We start from the raw sequence: 21,784 nt of genomic DNA on the forward strand, positions 1-21,784 counted from the left end.
TAGTCCCAAGTCCAATTTTCTTACAGGCTCCTGTTTGTATTTTGGTGTGACAATAATACATACACCATGCCTGTGTGGCATAGTTTGCTTAAAATGGTTAACTAGTCCCAAATGTCTTCTTCCCTCCCCCAACTTTTATGAATAACAAGCCCTATGAATTCACTAGTTGGCATTGGTTCACCATTCCTGGGCAATTGAGCAGGAGGGAGCATCATATTGTTTAGTTCATGAGTGGTACTGGACTTACCAAGGTGAAGTCAGGTCTTAGTTGTTCTGTTCTTGCTGAAGACAGAGAGTAACATACCCTCCAGCATTTCCCAGATGAAAACTGGGATATGTGTGACCAAATCACATCACAGTATGGTCATTGACAAAGAGCTTACCAGAGAGGAGAGCCTGCAGCAGTTTGCTTTTGCCTAAGCTTACTGGGAAGGGCAAAATTCCACCCCTCCTCTTCTCTCCCCATCCCCGCTGAGCTAATTCTGTGCAAACTAGTTTTGCACTTTAAACTCCATTTGCAGCATCTGATGTAAGCTGAGGACAAAGGGATGAAAGTGGGAGAAGGAGAGAGAAATTGGAACTTAGAAGCAGCTGAGAAAGTGGGATGACTGAGGATTAACTGGGACTGTCCGTGCCAAATTGGGACAGTTGGAGAGTATGCAGTAAAGTTTTGGAAGTAACTTATAGTATTTATTTGTCCCTAGGTTCTTGACAAATGTGTCCAATAATCATTCAATGAAAGCAGGAAAAGGGATGTAGAGCTCTCACTTCTGTTACTAGGTCTTAGGCTCAGTAGAATGTGGGTAGGGGAAGAAATTGCATGTCACTGCTATTGTATTCTTCCAGCCTGATTTTTTCAAGATGGTCCCCTGCCATAACCAGAGAATATAACAGAATCTTTTGTTCCCTGGCCCTCATGAGTCTACATCACTGCACATCACAAACAAGTAACATTTTTCCTTTACCTGATTTGAAGCATGCTTCTTTCTTTCAGGCTTTGAGTCATTTTTTCCATCTATTGCAAAGAAGGTATTATCCACAATAGTCTTTGACCTAGAATAATAATAATAATAATAATAATAATAATAATAATAATAATATACTTAAGACTGTTTCATTATTTTTGTTGCTGAAAGGATCGCCCCTCCACCTTTTTAGAAAGCTTCTGAATGGAATTATTGCTGGCCTTTGCTGATCTGAAGTTTGTTTGATTTTAATCAGATCTGCTCACTCTTGATGGCTTTTTTTTGGCCTCGGCATATTTTAAGAATATTTCTGAATATTTAATAAGTTAGATCTGGAAACAATGAGCTTATTTTGAGGTTTGAAATGAAGGTGACTCAACTGAGGCTCTTGTACCTGGGACATATCATGAGATGAAGTGACTCATTGAAAAAGATGGTAAAGTGGAAAGCAGTAGGAAAAGAAGGAGAGTGCAATACAAGTGGATTGATTCAGTCAAGGAAATCATAGCCCTGAGTTTGGAAGACCTCAGCAGAGTGGTTGATGACAGGGTTTCTTAGAGGTGTCTCATTCATAGGGTAAGCATAGGAAACAGTTGACTTAATGACAAAGAACAACAACAAACTACTGTAAGCTTTGAATCACAGACAGATTCATTCACCAGAACTATGTATGTAACTCATACATAGCAGCAGAGAAGTATGGCCTACAGTGTCCTAAAATGTAAGAAGTTGTCTTAAGGCACATCCAGACTGATTTTAAAAAATTCCCAGATTTTGTTCTTGTTCTTTCCAGTTTTATTTTGAGACCCTTAGGCGGGTTACAAACCGCCATAAAGTACGCGCTCCGCGCGTACTAGGGTTAGGAAGGGCCGTATTAGGGTTAGGAAGGTTCTTACCTTCCTGACAGCCCTTCGTCCCAGTACGCGCGGAGCGCGTACTTTTTTGCGGTGCCCATCCACATGGGCGCCGCCATGTTGACGTACTGGACGCTGTGCGTCCAGACGTGTCGCGGCGGAAGTGACGTCGTGAGGACGCACTCCACCCCTCGCGGCGCCACTTCCACATTCCAAAAAGGAGCGGCATTTCGCCGCTCCTTTTTTGCTGCGCAGGGAAGCCTTGCGGTCTGGCAGCTGGGGCTTCCCTACGCAGCGAATGGCGGCGGCGGCAAAACGGCCCCTTGAGGGCTGTTTGTAACCCGCCTTACATAATTTGTGAATCCCAGAGTATTTTCTGTCAGCTCCTGGTATAATCAGAAACTTTTTATACCAATTCCCCAGGTTGGTTTATTTTAATCCAGTATAAAATCAGAAAGAAGAGGAACAAAATCTGAGACTTTTCAGTCAGTCTAGATGTGCCCTTAAACTGAGTCAGATTGCTGGTCCATATAGCTGAGTACTGTTGACATTGACTGATGGTGCCCTTCCAGAGTTCTAACTAGAAATGTTTTCCAGCCTTAACTCAAGGTGCCAAGGATTAAATTGGGGATTATCTGTTTACAAATCTGCCCTCTACCATTGAGCCTCACTTCCTCAAGATGGAATAAACAAACAAACAAACAGCTTCATTTATATACCGCTTCATACTGAACTATCAGTGTCTAAGTGGTTTATAACTGTAAGCTAATTGCCCCCAACTATCTGGGTACTCATTTTAGCGACCTCCTTGGAAGGATGCAAGCCTGAGTCAAGCTTGAGCCCTTTTGCTGGTATTGAACGTGCAACCTTATGGTTTTGAGTGAGTGGCTGTAGTACAGGCATTTAACCACTGCTCCATCAGTGTCATGTTACACCAAGGAGTTTATCAAACGGGAGGAATTTCTCTGAAATTCAAATGAAAAGAAAGTGGGGCCAGAACGCATTCACTTAAAGTCGCTAGTTTCACGCAATTACGTGACTATGCATTGCATTCGAACTGGTTCCCCATTGCCCCAAAATAGCATGCCATTGCTCAAATATTGCAGTCTATCATGCAGTAATGTGAAACCACATGATTGCGTTTGGACTGACTTCCCATTGCCCGAATTTGAGTGTATTGGGTTATCATGCAATAATGTTAAACCTCATGATTGCATTCAGATTGCTATTGGATTATACTTCCAATTCCCCTTTGATAAACTCCCAAGACAGAAGACCTAAAGTTTGCCACAAACAACATTCATCATGTTTACCCTGACTGAATGCTGCCCCAACCCCCTTATTGATAGATAATCATCATTTATAGCCATGCAGGCTAATGAAGCATGGGGACAGCTTTAATTGTGCTCTGGTGCTTAATCAGGGATTTATTTGGAATGGACTAGAAAAAAGTTAGGGCTCTTTTGGACGGCTAATAGTCCTTATAAATGTTGAGCTATTCTGTTCCTGTATTGCATGCATCACAGTTGATGTTCCTGCATCCAGTTATATCTGAAATAATTATAAGGTCGATTCTTTTTTCCTGCTCAAAGTCTGGTGTGCAGGGTTTCATTTAGAGTTCTTCTTCTAGTCCAAACATGTCTTATGCTTAAGTGCATAAACCTTGATAGAACTCTAATGTTTGAAGGCTGTACAGTTATATTGGCTTTTGTAGATCAATATATTTTTGAAACGTTTACATTGTTTGAATTGTTTATTACCTTGAAACTGAAACTTTCCTCTGGTGTTCAAAATATTCTGCATCACTAGATGGTATCTGTGACAATTGAGGGGATGGCTTTCCAGATTTCTTCCTTTCTTCTGCTCCATTCTCACTCTCTGAACTGCAAGAAAGCAACATTCTTTCTTAGTCCTAATCAAGAAATAAAGGGCTGTTCCACACAAATGCAAAGTAGTAGGAGCGCTCATAACAAATATTGATGGTTGACGTCTTATGTTTCATCTGAGCATTTGCATGCAGTCGGTAAAAGGCAGCAGGAGTTGGGGACAGGGCATAGGGAAGAGAATGAAGGAAGTTGTGTGGTATGGTTGGCAATTACAGTCATCAGATCTCTTCAGTATCTTTGCTCACTTTAGTCTTTGGAGATGTGGATAGGCACATCTTCTTTTATAAAGGAATAGTTGTTTCAAAACTCTTCCTGTACTAATGTAAACTATGCTCTCATCCAGTGAGGAGGAGGAATGGCCAAGGAACCTGAAAGGAATTGGGGAGGGGGGGGCTATAAAACCATAAGAGTCCTCTGAGGTTTTTTTTTTTTTAGCTATGATGCATACAGGCATTTTTTTAAAAAAATCCTTCCTCTGCGTGAGGATAAAATATTGCTGATGCTGGCAATTGCCACTGAATGCTCTGGGACAACAAGAATATTATCTAGTTATTTAAAGTGTGAGAGAGAGTGCTACAAGAAGAAATGCAGCAGTCAACAGCAACATTTACTTTGACTGGAGACCTCTATTATAATATCTGCTTTAATTCTATTTTCCAGTTTCAGCTTGGTAGTTAAAGAGTGTGCTTTTTATATTTTAAAAGATGCAGTTTAAAAATAAAAAAATATTTCCCAATACTAGAGTGGCTTCAGTTGCTATGAAGAAACATTTAATTTTCACTGCATGGTCACTGAAACATCTAAAGTGGAAATAGCATCTGTTTTTTCTATGCGATGGCTAAGCTCTTAAAATTCTCACATCTCACCATGCATTGGGTGGACGATAAAGAGTAAAAGCAAAGACAGTCAATTCAACTCCTAAAAAGCAGTGTGGAGTCAATGAGCTTCTTGTTTCATCTGGATTATATATCATATCAGACCAAATGTGTTACTAGTTTTAATGGACCCATTAATATTTTTTCTCTCCATTGAGGGGCACAACATAAAGGGAGAATAGATTCTGTTTCACAACGGGATCATCTTTTTATTTAGGTACATTTCTATACAACTTTTTATTTAAAAACTACAATGCATTTCACAATGGTACAACTACAACAAAATGCAATAAAATGTATTAATCACTCATCATCATCATCATCATCATCATCATCATCATCATCATCATCATCATCATCTGTTAATAATAAAAGATTGTCTCTGTGTTTGTGGAAGCCATAAGCCACTGGAACTTTGTACGAAATGTCCCTAAATTTGATAGGAGTGCTTTTGGCTGTTACAGTGGCCTATTTCCTAGAAGCAATGGATGGAGATTCTCACATCTTCTCTTCAAATAATGACATCCCTTCATCTTTAATTAGGATGGATGTGACAGTATTTCATTGCCCAGGATTTGAACTTTCATTCATTCTTGGACAGAAAACAAATAGGATCATATGGTGCATTCCAAGTTTTTTTGCTCTCCAAAGAAGAGTCCACTCTCCCTTTCTCCAGAGCCAGGGCTAATGTTGTGAAAGGTATTCTGACACCAGCCCAGAGTTGAAATCAAGGCGCGTTATAGACAGGCCTAAGCAGCGCCCTCGTTGTGCCGTGAATACGCGTGAGGGGCGGCGCTTCCGGATGCGCCTTGCCCCTCGCGTGTATTCCGTACGTCAAGATGGCAGCGCCCTATACAGATGGGCGCGGCCATCTTGACGTAACAGATGCTGTGCGTCCGGACATCCAAACCCGGAAGAGACGTCGCAAATGCGCACTTTGGCATTTGCGGCATCTCTTCCGGGTTGCCGGAAGGAGCGCGATTTGCGCGCTCCTTTTTTACAGCGCGGGGGAGTCGCGCAGTTTGGCTGCAGCGGCTTCCCCGCGCTGCAACTGGCAGCGGCCCAAGACCGCCCCTTTTGGGTGGTCTGTAACGGGCCTTAGATTGGGCAACTGGTTAGACAATCTTGCTTTGATATTTTAAAGAATGGGCCTTGCCCATCTGATTATCATTATCTCAAGAGACTCAGTCTAAAACTTTTCATTTTATTATTTTATTGTTGTATAGCACCATGTACATTGATGATGAAAAAGGAGAAGGAGAAGAATTATTATGACAACAGACTAAGCAGAATGGAATGCCTCTTTGCTCTAGTCACACGCTACCTATGGCTTCCAAATAGGCATATTTTGAAATTATGTCTGTTTTCACATACAGATACAAAAGTACACCTGAGTCTGGTTCACTTCAAATATTTATTGCTGTACATTTATTTGATTCATCTCTTGGTCCAGGTCCTGGATGCAATTAGTAGCCTCAGATAATCTATGTTGGAGTGCACAGGTCTGGCTCGGTAGATCTTGGAGAGTAACTCCTCCCAAGCCACATCACTGACATTGCTGTCTTATACTGATGGAGTTTTGCTTCAGCAACATCTGGTGGGCCACAACTGCCTATTCCATTTTATGAGAACTGACCTTTTTCTTGAGTTGAATGTCATGCCTCTCTTCATCTATCCCTTTGTTCTGGTGTTGCCTGAAGCAGGTAAATTTACCTTGCTGCAGGGCAGGGCCCGCCCTGGAAAAATAGCCTCAGGAGTCCTAATGTACAATCACAACAGAGAGAACCTATTGGCTGTATCTTTGGAAAAGACAGTACATCAGACCTCCTTTGGTAGACACTGCCAAAACAAGCTGGATGAAAGTAAAACACCTTGTTGAAAGGCAAATAAAAGAAGGTACTGGCTGTGTTGAAACAGAATGACTTTGTTTTGCTTGTGCAGTGAACAAATATTGTATCTGTCCTGAGCAACATGAGCTGCCAAATGCAATTCCAGAAAAGGTCAGAGAAGCAATAGCTGACTTGGTGAACTAGCAGCTCATGTAATCTTTTCTCTCATTGTAGAGGAAAGGAGTAGATTCAGCTTGATGTCAAAGTTTTAAAGTATTAATTGTCTTGATGAGGAGTCAAGTATGGTATGTGCTATATTTAGTCTCAAACACATTTATGCAGAAGCCAGCCTCAATGGTTTCAGTGGAACTTGTTTCAGAATAAGCAGATTTAGGCTTCCATACATAAGACTGCAGACCTGTGGTTTTAAGAACACATCTTGTGGGCCATAAGAAGGAGCAGATCACCTCCTCCCAGATTAGTGACAATGTTCAATAAAGTTCTGATCTCAGAAGCAGAGTCCCAGAGCTTGGATTAGTTATTTTCACAGGTGCCCATATGCTATTATTATTATTATGTTTATTATGTTTATTTATAAAGCACCATAAATTTACACAGTGCTGTACATTGCAAGTAGCAAAATATAAATAAAAGCCTACCTGTGGCATACAGTCTAAAAACAAAAGGAAGAATTTATAGAATAAACAATGTATCATTAAAATAACTGTAAGCAATAAACTATCGAACAGTAGACATATCAGAACTATGAACCAAGAAAGGGAAAAAGTACAATGATAACCTAATTCCCTCCTCTTCGTTGCAGTGGAAGGCTTCAAAAGGTAGGATAAAACCCCAATGATGAAGAAATTGCAGCAAAAATTAAACCACTTGATATATTTATCATATTACAGTGAGTCTAGTATGTCAGAGTCTTTGAGTTTGGAGCATTCTCTTATCTGTCCCATCCCTTGATTTTAGCAGTTGGTAAATATACACTGTAAAGTGAAATTTGTTTCAGACAAAAATTAAACTATTATTCTGCTTGCTTGCCTGGCAAATATTTTGCTCTAGCTAACTGAATTATTTTCTCTTCAGTAGAGAGTGTTGAGACTCAAGAGTTTGTCCTACCTGTATTCACTGACAATGAAAAATGTTGCACTGTCCTCTATCACTTGACAGTTTGCATAGTTTTTCACCAATAGAGATTGATTCAGTGTTTCTCATTCCTTAGACCCCCCACCACCACCCATGTCAGAATGAGAGCTTTTATGGAAAACCTCACCAAACTAGTTTCAAGGACAGGCTGAAGTAAAATGAAGCCAGCGATGATACAAAACAGTTTTATTGATCATAAGTAGATGGCAGATGGCTGCAGTAACAGAAACAAAGGCAAGGACAGTTTTCTCACATACCTTCATCTGAAAGCAGACACAACTGATGTATATCTGATGGTCTAAGGTTGTCAGATCGAAAACTTGAGATGGTCCCTGTTCTTTTAATGGTTGTATAGAAGAGGGAATTTCAGCAGGTATTGCCTGTCATACAGCCAGGTAGCACCGGCTGAAATTGCCTTTTACACACAGCCATAAAAGATATAGGACATTGCTACAGTTTTCACTCTGGCAACTCTAAATTGGGCTCTGGAGATATATGGGCCATCTATATGGATCACTAGATCTCCTAGACAGGCAGTCAGCTGTTGCTCCCTATGGGACAGAGAGAAAGGAATGTTTCAATCACCAGGCTTTATAAACCCACCAGGCCTTGCTCTCTAGAAGCTATGGTGAAGCTTACAGGTTGGGAGACTTCATTTCCTTGTGATCAATAGAACTGGGAGAATGGATGATTCCTGTTCTCAAGGAGAAAAGCGTTCTTATCAGTAGGGAAGCTGGCAAAACCATGAACCAACAGCAAAGATGTTTAGGTTATGCTGTCTCTATGTTGCACAACCTATTTAGGGGACCTAAAAGGGATTACAATAAACCCAGGCAAAGAGAAAGAGACCTGCTAAACTAACATATGTATGCATCTAGACATTTTAGACTATACACACAATTTAACAGTGGTAGAGGAGGAATCAGAAGGCCAACAATCATAGTCCTTGCTAATTTACCAAAAACGCAATTCACAACATCCTCAAAATTGCTGCATTCACTTCTAGTCTCCCAAAGATAGAAAAGCTTTAATGACTGCACTGATAAACAGTCCTTCAGTTGTGGAATTGATAATCTGAGTTGCACATAGGAAGAGGGGTATAAAACCACCAAATATCAATGTTGTGTACTTTCACAGTATCACTGGCATTGCCAGCATGAGGGTTCTGCTTTCTTTTAAGTGGAGAAATTTTGCAATATGCTTGATCTGCAGCCTCTGACTGATAGCGCTACACTACGTGAAATGCATAGTGTGCATTTAGCAATCTCTTTTATTTGTACAACAAAGTAATCATGTGTGGGACTAGTCCAGACTGGGATCATTGTGTACAAGTGGAGGGTGGTTTTTGCCTCCTCCCACAAAGTTTTTATTTAATAATTGACACACAGGGGCTAACAGAACAGCCAATTTCATTTGGTGCTGATGGAGGGTGGTGGGTTTGGCCAGAGATTGGGGTCGGGTAGAAAACTGAAAAAACATAACCCAATCTCCTTTTATGCATGATGGTCCTGAGAGGCATTGCTTATGCTCACTTTAATGTAAAAAACACAGGAATCTAAAATTGCATGTTACACGTCAATGTACCTGTAATTTATATCTTAGTGCCGGCCTGTGGATGGGGTTAGGGTGCAGCGTCCACATGCTGTTTGCCCTAACCCTGCCCCCAGGGTGCCATTTAGGCATGTGCTGGTCCACATGATGATGTCCCTCCGGTGCTGCATTCACATGATGAAGCACCAAAGGGACATCATAAAGCCGTGCTGCTGCACTCCTTGGAGAGTGTAAAAAGGAGCCGCTTTCTGCCCAAAGGGGTGGTCTGTATAGCCCCTTAGCATATTTTGAAGAACCATTATCTTACAATGGAGTAGGAGATATTTCAGGCTTGTTGGACATACATGATTTGCTTTTAGAAGCTCAGTTTCTACTAGCTTTCTACAACACAAAATTAAAGAAAAGAGTGCTTCTGAGCACAGAGATAAGGAACTTGATTTTTAGTATCAGAGCTGAACTTTGTTTATACAAAATTCAATCTCTGGTCACTTAAAACTTTTCTCATTTGAGTAAATTGTTAAAGAGTTTCAGTATCTTGGATCAGTCATTAACCAGAATGGAGATTGCAGTAAAGACATCAGAAGACTATGCCTTGGGAGAGTATCTATGAAAGAACAAGACAAGATCTTCAAGTGCAAAGACATCTCATTTATTTTTTTATTTTTTATTTATTTTTATTTATGGCATTGTATTTCCCATCACTATGTATGAGTTTGAGAGCTGGACAGGAAAGAAAGCTGATAGGAAGAAAGCTGACTCACTTGAAATGTGGTACTGGACAAGAATTTTGTGGATATCATGGACTGCCAAAAAGACAAATAAAGACGTCTTAGAACAAATCATACCTGAACTACTACCTCTGGAGGCCAGGATGACTAGACATGGGCAGGTTACAGACCGCCTGTTTGGGGCGGCCCGCACCCGCCCCTTTCCCTGCTGTATCGGGGCCTCAGCTGCCAAAGTGGCAGCCTCCGAGGCCCCGATCCACCGCTTTGCAGGCCATGGGGAAGCGGCAAAAGGCCGCTTCCCCGCGGCCTGGAAAGGGGGGTTCTTGGGGCTTCAAGCTCCAAGGACACCCAGCGACGGCGGGGAGGAGGAGAAAGGGGCCGCTTGGCCCCTTTCTCCTCTGTGTCACTGGGCGCAGCCATGTAAAGGCTGCGCCCAGTGATGCAAACCCCAGAAGGAGCTCCTTTTCGGAGCTCCTTCTTGCGCCGCAGAAAGGGCGCTCTAGGCACCCTTGCGTGGCACAAAGATGTTACGTCCACGCCGCCTCGTTTGGAGGTGGCGCGGTCGTGATATCATAATGGCGGTGGCTGTGTGGAACGGCCACCGCCATTTTGTACGGACTGGGTCCATATTAGGGTTAGGGGCATCAGGAAGTCTGTATTTTCAGGCCCGTCTGTAACGGGCCTGAGGCTGTAATATTTTGGACACATCATGAGAAGACTTGACTCACTAGAAAATACAATAATAGGTAAGGTAGAAGTTAGCAGGAAAAGAGGAAGACTACATTCCAGATGAATAGACTGAATAAAGGAATAAAGGAATCTATGACCCTGAGTCAGCAAGACCTAAACAGGACTTTTGACAGGGCTTTTTGGAGGTGTTTCACCATACGTTGAGGTTGACTTGAAGACAGTTCACACACACACACACACACACACACACACGGGATGGGGAAGGGGAAGGGAGCTTTTCAGATGTTGTTCTTCTAATAAAGTTCTGGTGAGAAATGCTTGGTGCTCTACTATACATCACCTTAAGATCTACCAGGATGTTCTGACCTACATTTTGCTTACTGTTACCTTAGAGGAAGCAAACCCTGTGAGGAAAATCGGCCAAAATTGACATTATGCAAACATTTCTATAGATTAATGATATATGAGCCACTGGTAAGTTTATTATGTTTTCAGTCCACTTTACACAGAAATTATTTTTGTCTGGCTCCTTTATAATGTTTTTCTCTTTAAGATAGGCTGTTTGGCATTTTAATGACAATTACTTTCATCTGTGTTATGAGAAAACAGAATGTAGAATGTACTTTTTTGCTTTATGCTTTTAATGTAATAGAAGCAGGGAAGGAGAACAAATGTCATAAAGAAGAAAAAAAGAAGATTTTTTTGGATATGCACATCTGAAAGAGAGGCTAATTTTTAAAAGCTACGGTTCTGTATTAATAAATTAAGATGTTTGTCTTTTGCCATTTTATGCCAGAGGACTTTGAGGTGACATAGCATTGGCCAGCATATAATTTAATAACATTACATAATAAAATAAGAATAAAACATTAAAATAAAGCCCAAACAATAGTAGAACAAGAAAACCAAACCTAAATCAGAGAAGCACAAATCTTAGAAGAACGGCTCCGAACGTTCAAATGAAACAAGAGGGTTTTTGCTTCTCAAAGAAGGACAGGAATAAGGGGATAGATTATGCTCACCACAGGAAGGACCTTCAGATACTTATGGCTGTTAAAACATGAAAAATATTTTCAGCTAAATCACATACCAGAATACCCTATCTGGGAATTAATTTTGCATACTGAAGTTAACCAATGAAGACTGTTAACGTAAGCCTTCGTAAAGCCATGTTTAAAAGGGTAGCAGTCAATAGCTACCCTCCCACCCTGAGGCCTGCCTTTAGCAACAGAACAATCCACATGCAAATCACTCCTACCTTCCCAGGTCTATCTATATATCTATACACACACACACACACACACACCCCAACTCCTTTCTAGGCCAGCATTCTCTGAAGATGCCAGGCACAGATGCTGGTGAAATGTCAGGAAGAAACTCTTCTAGAACATGGCCACGTAGCCTGAAAAACCCACAAAAAACGAATAGCTACAAGTATAGGAATATCATCTTCTATTGTTAAAAGCTAATTGGTTCACATCTCCATATTTGGAGAAGACAATAGGAAGGACAAAGGAAGTCCTGGTGTCAGTACAACTGATATTTTTCTGAAAGTGCTCTTGTGGCTAGGTCCCCTTTGGCCTATTACCTGCCTTCTGTCCTTTCTAGTGGTGACAACCAGAACTAAATTATCCATGTGGACACAAAACTCAAGAGTGTTGCTACTGTAAATGACTAGGAAGGCTATTGGCTAGGTCAGGCTTCCACAGCCTGGTGTCCTCTGCATACTATAGACTGGACTCCCCATTAATCCCAGCTGATATGGACAATGGAGGTGGATCCTGGGAGATGAAATCCAAAATATGTGAAATGCACCTGGCTGGGGAAGGCAGGAGCTAGATGCTCCCTGTTAACAGTGCCTTTGTAGTGAATTCAAAGAGACAAAGAGATTGAGGAACCAGAGAAAGCAAAAAATAAGGCTGGAGGGAGAAATCTTGAGGAGGTTTCATTTCCTATTCTAGGGATTCAATGGATGGATAACATCTACACTATTACATACAAGTTCATACTTACGAATCTTTGGGATTTTGTCTGTGTTTGGATTTCTAAATTGGCACTCCGGTTAAATAATGTTAAATAAAAAGGCCCATGACATACAGAAAGAACCTAGAAATTATGCACATTTAAATGTTTTTAAAAAATGGAGGCATTTTTGATTGTTCCTTTATAAAGCAATAAAACCGAGATTTTGCTGCTTTATAACATAATCTATGATGATATAAGTGAACTTCTTGTGTTTAAAAAAAGTCATTGCAAGATGACACTTTCCACCATTATATATTTTCATATTTCCACTTGAATTCCAGAACAACTGCAGGACTCTTTGAAAATTAGCATTGCCCAGACATAGTATTTTAAAAATAAGATCTTGTTATAAATTAAGGAGCTGTTCTGCATACCTTGCCATTAACCATCATGAAATATATCACATGATAGGAACCTATTTGTCTGGTGAGTGTTATGTGTGAAATTAAAGATATTAACACACTAATAGATAATGTAATTTAAAATGACTGAATAATTAGCTCAACCAAGAATTGGAAGACATGTCTTCATTTTTACAGTAAGATTAAAATTAGGATTAGCGAACTTTTTGGAATGGTGTTTTAAAAAAGAAGACACACAGTGATCTGTATAGCAAGTCATTAATAACTCATGCAGAATAATGAATAAAATGCTTTGCAAGAAGAGAGAAGAGATTCATGGTATATTTAAGACAACTCCAAGTTGTAACTTTCATCTAATTGCAGAATCTGTACACTATTACTAACAGCCTTACTGAATTGTTAGCCATCATATCCTAACACAGTAGAAACTAGAAATGGAAAGAATGTTTGCAAATATTCAAATTCCACATGAAAATTGGGTTTTTTGAGGGCCAGGAAACCCTGATGAACCCTGGACAGAGAAGTATTTTTGCAGTTTGGGAAATATTCTGCATAAAAAGTGCACATGGAGTTGTTTGCACAGAAAATATCTTCTGTACAGAAATAATGACTGGTATCCTGTTAGGTATTTATGTCACCATTAACTGACACATGAATTGCAATATTGCAAAACACTCTTAATCTCAAGAGGTACTAGAGGCTTAGCTATATCTCTGGGTTGTCGATGTTGTGTTTAGTGGCATCACTAGGGTTGGTGTCATCCAGTAAGGTAACTCATAGTATCATCCCTCATTGATCTCTTCCCATGCTACACGTTACAGAATCCTCAGTAATGTTTTCTATACTAATATTACTCATAAATTTTAATTACCATATGTCACTGAATGTAATGGCAATAGTTGTGACATAAACACCAAGCAAAATTAAAATTATACCTTTGAATTACAATATCATATGTACTGTCTAAATGCATTTATATGTACACTGTTTCATGTGATTAAAATGGAAATTTAGTAAGATGCGATGTTTCTAAAGAATTTGAAAATTATGTTTAAATAAATTTTAAAAAATTAAAATTCATTTAAAAAAAACCTGGGCCTCTCCTTTTTCTTCCCACTGAGCCTCACCCCACTCACACCACGTCTTCAACATTTTAAAGGGACACAGCTGAATGTGCTCAAAGGCAGATGTTTGGGGATCAGTGGTGTCACTATCCCTTAGGGTGTCAGTTGGTGCAACATCACCCCTGTACTCTCCTAGTGACACCCTTGATTGTGTTTTCAAGTCATTTACAACTTAAGGTGACCCTAAAATGAATCTATCATAGCGTTTTCTTGACAAGATTTGTGCAGAGAGGGGGTGCCTTTGTTTTTCTGTAAGCTGAGTGTGACCTGCCCAAGGTAGCCTAGTGGCTTTCAATTGCCAGGCAAGGATTCAAACCCAGGTCTTCAGAGTCATAGCCTAACATCCAAATCATATATTATGCTGGTTCTATGGCACAAATGGAGCAAGCAGTGTTGCCATTGTGCCTTGGGTCCCATTGTGCCATAGGCATTGAAGTATTATGTGATTCATTAAGCAACAGGCACCAGAATACTATGGGATTTGTTGCACAACACAACTGTGTTGTTACATAATACACTTATTACACAACATGGTACTACACAGGACTCTTATATAGCTTGGGTCCAGGATATTTGAAGTATCATATCTCCCTTTATGAACCCATTAGATCTCCAAGATTGTCTGGAGAGGCCATTCTCTCTGTCTCACCACCTTCTCAGGCTTCTTTAGTAGGAAAGGGTCTTCTCGATGGTTGTTCCCAGACTTTGGACCTCCTTCCCTAAGGAAGACAGGAAGGACCAGTCCTTCCTCTCCTTCTGCTGGCAGGTCAAAACACCATTGTGCCCTCAGTCTTTTAGGAACTGATGAGGCTGGGCTTTTAAACCTGTGTGGTGCTTTTTAAGGTATTTATATAGTGTTTTAATAATTTTTAATATTTTTAATATTTTATGTTTTAGTCCCAAAGACTAATATCCTTTTGCAACTTTATAAATGGTTTGTGTTTATATCTTGAGTTTATAAGTAAGCTTCCTGCACAGAAAAAATGATTTTCTGCCAAGAATTATGCTGTTTTTTAAGCAAATCCCCCAATGAATGGGTTTTTCACAGAATAAACATGGAACTGTGAAGGTTCTGGTGCATGAGAGGAAAATGATTAAATCATTCTTGCCACACAGTCTCTTTTGTATTAATGATTTGAAGGACATGAAAAGAGTCCTAAGTTGATCCTGAGTCAATAGTGTGACGTGGCAGCTAAAAAGGCCAATGCTATTTTAGATTGCATCAATAGAAGTATAGTGTCTAGATCAAGGGAAGTAATACTGTACTGAGTCCAGGTCTGGACACCACAGTTCAGAAAGGATGTTATCAAATTGGAGCGTGTCCAGAGGAGGGCGACCAAAATGGTGAAGGGCCTGGAAACCATGCCCTATGAGGAACGACTTAGGGAGCTGGGTATGTTTAGCCTGGAGAAGAGAAGGTTAAGAGGTGATATGATAGCCCTGTTTAAATATTTGAAGGGATGCCATAGTGAGGAGGGAGCAAGCTTGTTTTCTGCTGCTCCAGAGACTAGAACACGGAACAATGAATGCAAGCAACAGGAAAAGAGATTCCATCTCAACATTAGGAGGAAACCTCCTGACAGTAAGGGCTGTTCAACAGTGAAACACACTCCCTTGGAGTGTGGAGGAGTCTCCATCATTGGAAGTCTTTAAACAGAGGCTGGATGGCCATCTGTCGGGGATGCTTTGATTGAGATTTCCTGCATGGCAGAATGCAGTTGAACTTCTGGTCCAACTCTATGATTCTATGAAAATACATATGTAGGATTGTACCAAGGTTGGGCAACTCTGGACTATCAGATATTGGTGAATTGTAGTTCCCATCAACCACAGCCAACATAGTAAAAGGTGAGAGATTATGGGAGTTGCAGTCCAGTATCTGGAAGATGTGATGGTCTTTTTGCCACATCCATGTTAATACAATATACACTTCTTTTGATCTCCCACCATGAAATAAAGAGACCAGACATGTAAATTGGATGTAAATAAATGGACCTTTATTAGACCTAAAACCTATTATTATTATTATTATTATTATTATTATTACCCCAATTGATAAGTGTAAACTTTTGTGACTTCAACTGAGGGTGAAATCCTGATGTGGGTTCAGCTGAAGCCAGGTGACTTTACCTAAACTACCTCTTCAGCCTTCCCAAAGGGTGAAAACACCAGACTCTGGCGGGTTACAGATGGGCAAAAAGGGGTGTGCTCATGACGTCATGAAGGTATAGCCTTTAGACAGCCCTTACCTGAATGCCGCCATGAACGCGCCGCCTGCACGCCCCAAGCAGGAAGAAGCGGCATTAAAAAGGTGCTGCTTTTTTCCCGCCAGCCGGCAAAAGAAAAAAAAAAAGCCCCGTTTTTGGCCGCCCGTGAGGAAGCTGCCTCTCTCTTTGCAGCGTCCTGCGAGGCGGTGGTATGGAAGCTACGGATCAGAAACGGCCCCAGGTGAGGCGTCTTCACTACCCCCATGTGGAAGCCCCATACACCTGAGCCACGCTCCCGGGGCGGGCGGTCTGGAGGCTCCGTATTCAGCAGAATACACCTTCAAGACGTCTTCCCCTGCCCGTCTGTAACCCGCCTCTGTGTGCAACCGAATCCTCGGATTGTATCTTCAGCCAGTCATAGGGAAGTTGATATGAGGCACACTCTCCCAAACTCCCTCGAGTTTGAATGAGAGGGCAAAACCCCCATATCTTCCCAAAAGGCTGTTTCACGAGTAGCCTCCATGGCCCTTGACATGTAAAGGCTGCCCCGATCCAGACCTTTCATCTCAATGGGGTGCCTGGGTGCACACCGATTGTTCCCCCACCCCCATTAGGCCAGGGGAAACCTATTTAACATCTTGCCCTAAGCCCATTACCCGTCCCTAGAAACAGTATGAGGTAGGCAAAAAACCCCGGGAAAAGGGGAGAAAATTGCTACCTGGCCCCGAAGTGACCGAACAGGTCCATACTGTCCTAAGGGTGGAAGGGTGGGATGCAATCTCGCAAAAGAGGCTGATGAGGGGGCAAGACAGCTTAAATAGCTTAGGTCTGCCCCCTGTTGGCAGATTAGGCCCATAAGGCCCCACCTTTTATTATAACTCTGGTCTCAATTCATGGGTGGTCTCAAATATTACACCCAAGCCTATAGTGGCAAGCCACTGTTTGGGTGTCCATTGCACAGTTCATATATTTTCCCTGTCAAATACATATGAATTAGTCCCAGAAACAAATTGTAAAGCAAATCAGCTAAGAAATGGTATATTGCAATATGTTTTAATTTCAAGCAACAGACATAGTCATAACATACTAGTTTTGGTGCTCTTCCTGATTTTATCTGGAGTTTCTTCCAACTCATCCAAAATTGCGAACCTCCTTCATTGACCCTGGTGAACAACATAGTCTTTCAGCTGCCCAGATTTCAGACCTTTTAAGGGTTTTAATTTAAAACTTTAAATTCATTAAATTAAATAAAACTAATGATAGAAATAGGCTGGTACTTTTCCCTCATACAAGTTCCTTTGTTCAAGTGAACCTTTATGTGGCAATCCTTTAACCATGCTCTGTGTCAAATTTTGGCAGACATGGTTAAATTCTTTGCTCCACACCTATAAGGTAAAGCATTGCTATGAAGCAACACTTGAGGAAATAGCTGTGGCAATGAACATGTTGTTATAGTTGGTTGACTAATACATCTTGATTGGTTTATTGATAGTTAACCCTCATATCTACTCAGAAATAGGTACCATCTATTCATATCTACTCAGAAATAGGTACCATCAAAATCACTTGGGACTTGGGGCTGGGTAGAGCTTTTGTACAAACCAAACTAACACTTTTGTACAAACCAAATGTAGCACTTTTGTACAATCCAAACTAGCAGTATAATCTTGTGGCTGTTCACTCAGAAAGACATGTCATACTTCCATTTCAGCATTATACTTTTGCAGAAATCTTGCAAACCCTGTTTGCTACAGGGTTATTTTTCTCCAATCTGTCATACTGTCTGGCAGAGAACATACATTTCCTGTGTGTCTCTGAAGCACACACATTCAAATGCTTCATGAAATTTCTTTTCTCTCCCACCTTAACTGATCCAGTACTGTGGATTATCAAGGACTAGCTTGCCTGCAAAAGGGATGGCAGTCCTTTTATATTTATATGTCAATGTCAAATTGAGCCAAATTAAGTATCCAATTAGGACATTAGAGAAATTGATTCACTGAAACACACACAAGAATTTAGCATGCCCTATTTCTCAACTAGAGAGGAGGACAAAATAAGTGGAAGTAAACACACAGCAATTTCAGATATATGATTTTGGGAATTAAGTGGACAGATGCTCATTAGGTGTGCAGCGTATTAACATAACTATAGACACATTGTCATTAGGCAACTGGAATCTCTCATAGCTCCATTTAAATAATTGCAAAGAATAAATCAAAGTAATTATACAATACTGTGGATGTTTACTTCAAAGTACATTCTATTAAATATAATGGAATATTCTTCCTATAAATCAGTTTAAGGTTGTAGCTTAACGGTGCAAATTTTCCTTTACTCTTCCTCCCAGAGTAGTTTATAACAATAAGAAATATGATTGCTCCAGGAATTTTCCAGACTGGATGTGTCAAGTAAGTAGGCAATCTGCTTGACTGATATGTGCAAATGTACACAGACACACAGACTGACTTACAAGAGCAAAGCCAACTGCAAGAAAAATTGGATGGCACTTCAGTAATATAAAAGTCCCAGAAACAGCTGGCATTTCTCAAAGCAAATGACTTGAAACACACAGAGAACACATAAATATGTTTTACAAAATCTTTACTGAAAAGAAGAGAAAGAAAAGCAGACTTGAGCATGTACAATTCTGCACGGAGGAGTGGTGAGAGAGGGGCTACTTAGTCTTACTTCTCTCAAAATAACTTCTGTAAATTCCACATATATACTTACACTGTAAATTTACATCTGGAAAACTCTCTCTGTGTGTAAGCATGTGCATGTGTGTGTGCACATGAAGAATAAGGAGGCTTTGAGTACCCCCCCCCCAAATAACCAGCCAGCAAGGAAAGGGTTAAGCAGTTCCCCCTGCTTCTTTTCTCTGAACAACAGCCTACCAGGTTGCTTTTTATTAAAAAAGTGAAATGATCAGGGCTTCAGTACACACATTTGCATGTTACTGAGGTTTTGTATTAAACCTATTCATACCTCAGTGAGAAAACTCACAGGAATGCCAACCAACTAAGTTATAAACTAGCTGTAGCTGTAATAAAACAGGTGCCAAGCCTTACCCACATAGGAGTGTAGTGAATTTGATGGGCCAGGATCATTTGGCTCCTCATTGCTGCTTACTGAGAGGACTGCAGCCTTTTCTATTTGACATAGATGGTTACTGTACTGTGAAATCCCAAGATCACAGTTCTGTCATTCAGCATCTGCTGGGCCGTCCTTGTTGGTTGTGTAGGCTGAAACTTCAGCTGGTGGAGAACGTGGTGGCCTAGTTTTTGGGAAGACAGATACTGATCTGGTTTGGATGATTGTATCTCAGAGTAATAAACTGAGACATGAGATAAACTGGCTCCCTCCATCTTGTGTATGTTTTGATTAAACCTAGAAATCTTTAATTTTTAAATTTCATCTAAATGAAAAAACTATGGTTACCAGATTCAGAACAAACCAGGACATTAAGACAGCTTCTTATAGTGGTTTAAAGTCTTGGCTTGCAACTAAGGTTTCCAAGTTTGGATGAAAGAAGTGAGGGAAGTATTATTAACAAAAGACATCTGAGTTTAATTGCAGCATGGTAAGAAGAAAGGATGAAAGAGACTATGTGCATAGGACTGGCTATCAAAATGCTCTTGAGCTTAACTTTCAGAGCCATGATGGCTGGAAACTTGAGAATTAAAATGGGAGCTTTAGAAATAAAGGCCAAGTTCCATATGAAATAAATGGGTTCTGCATAAACCCGTTGTTGTTGTGTGCTTCCAAGTCATTTTTTAAGGTAAATCTATCATAGGGTTTTCTTGGCATGTTTCTTCAGAGGGGGATTGCCATTGCCATCTTTTGAGGCTTAAAGAGTGTGACTTGCCCAAGTTGCCTAATAAGTTTTCAGAAAGTGCCAATTATATCTGGAAACAGAAGGAAGTCCCAATTATAGTATACCTGGAAACACAAGGAAGTCCCACTTTTAATTAAAGGTGAGTACTGTGTCTGAATAAAAGGTCAACAGGAGCCCATCTATTCAGCCATCCAATATGTGTCTTCTGACCTTCTGAAAATGCAGCAAAATAAAGTCCTGATATCCACAGTCATCTTCTCACTAACAACCTGCTCCTGTGACCTGGCCTCCCAAGGCATTCTACTGAAATAATTAATATTCTAGCATGAGCAGCAGACAGATGTGAATGGATGCAGGCAAACCTTGTCACTCCAAGTAAAACACAGTATTCATGTATATTTGTAACATTATAGATATTAATGAAGTCACTTTAATAAGCAGTTTTATAAATGAGATCTATACAGTTTAAAGAAATCCCAACGAGGAAAGATAATTGCCCAGAAAAACTGAATAAGATATGAGGAGTTGTGCTGAATCAGACTAAAGGCCTATCTCCTTCAGCATTCTCTTCTTACAGTGGCTAGCCACATGTCTATGGGAAGACCACAAAGTGGGAGTTAGTTCAACGGCACTTGTCTAGGCCTTGGTATTCAGAGCCATACTGCCTCCAGCACTGGGTTAAAATATAGCCATTGTGACTATCCAATGTTGATTCACATCTCATGGGAACAAACTCCATAATTTACCTCTGTGTGGCTCTCCCACAAGCTTCACTGGATGATCCTTGCTTTTGGTATGATATGATCAGAAGAAAAATGTCTCCCTATTTGCTTTTGTCACATCATGCATTATTTGCCCACCCAGTGAAAATTAAGAGTGAGACACAAAATGTATGGATAAACTAAGGGTCACTTTATTAACTATTTAATTCTGATCTGAAGCAGAGCTGCTTAGTGCAGTATATGTTCAAGTAACTGTTGTACTTTGGTGACATCATTAGAAAGCACGACTCATTAAAAAAAAAGAAGAATTCTGGAAAAGGTAGAAGGTAGCAGAAAGGGAGGAAGACCACCTGTCAGATGGATAGACTCAATCAGGGAGGACATGAGCCTGAGTTTGCAGTACCTAAGCAGAGCATTGGAGAACTATGGGTCTTGGAGATGTCTCATCCACAGGGTCACCAAGAATCGGGGTTGACTTGAGGGCAATTAACAACAGTCTTTTCTCCTCTTTAGCAAAGTAAGAGCCAGTCACCCCTAACCTCAGAGGCAACCCGATCAGTCTTGCTTGTCCCTGACCAGTCTATTTCCAGGAAGCCTAAGGACTTTATCATACCACCTCTGGTGCCTGACTTACCTCATCCAAATTTGAGCCAAATTTGGAAGTTATGCTGATTTTATCGGACAGACTTTCCCCTCAAAACAGCTTCCCAATGCTTCCATTGTTGAATTCAGGCCCTTTAAATCACTTTGGCAGCCATTTCCCCCAATTCTTAAGCTTCTGATTTGGAAAAATTGGCCACTGAAGTGACTTACGGGGCCCAAATTCAACACTGGAGGCAACAGGAAGCCATTTTGAGAGAAAAATCAATGTGATAAAATCAGTGTAACTTCCGAATTTGGCTCAAATTAGGAAGAAGTAAGTCGGGCATCAGAGACAATGCAATAAAGTCTTAGATCTGTTGACCTTTTCCCT

At 40.6% G+C, this 21,784-nt stretch overlaps 1 protein-coding gene across 2 annotated transcripts in view; it reads right to left on the reverse strand.

Annotated features, from left to right (window-relative positions):
* Positions 1–21,784, reverse strand: part of GRAMD2B (GRAM domain containing 2B) — a 68,253-nt gene that overhangs the window by 17,105 nt on the left and 29,364 nt on the right. For both annotated transcript variants that reach the window (XM_042451120.1, XM_042451122.1), the window contains exons 2-3: positions 3,580–3,702; positions 966–1,053 (exon numbers count right to left, since the gene is read on the reverse strand). In XM_042451120.1, the coding sequence (XP_042307054.1) occupies positions 966–1,053; positions 3,580–3,702 (211 nt within the window). The remainder of the gene's footprint in view (positions 1–965; positions 1,054–3,579; positions 3,703–21,784) is intronic.

The sequence above is a fragment of the Sceloporus undulatus genome, chromosome 2, assembly GCF_019175285.1.
Source record: "Sceloporus undulatus isolate JIND9_A2432 ecotype Alabama chromosome 2, SceUnd_v1.1, whole genome shotgun sequence".
In the NCBI taxonomy this organism is placed as follows: Eukaryota; Metazoa; Chordata; class Lepidosauria; order Squamata; family Phrynosomatidae; genus Sceloporus; species Sceloporus undulatus.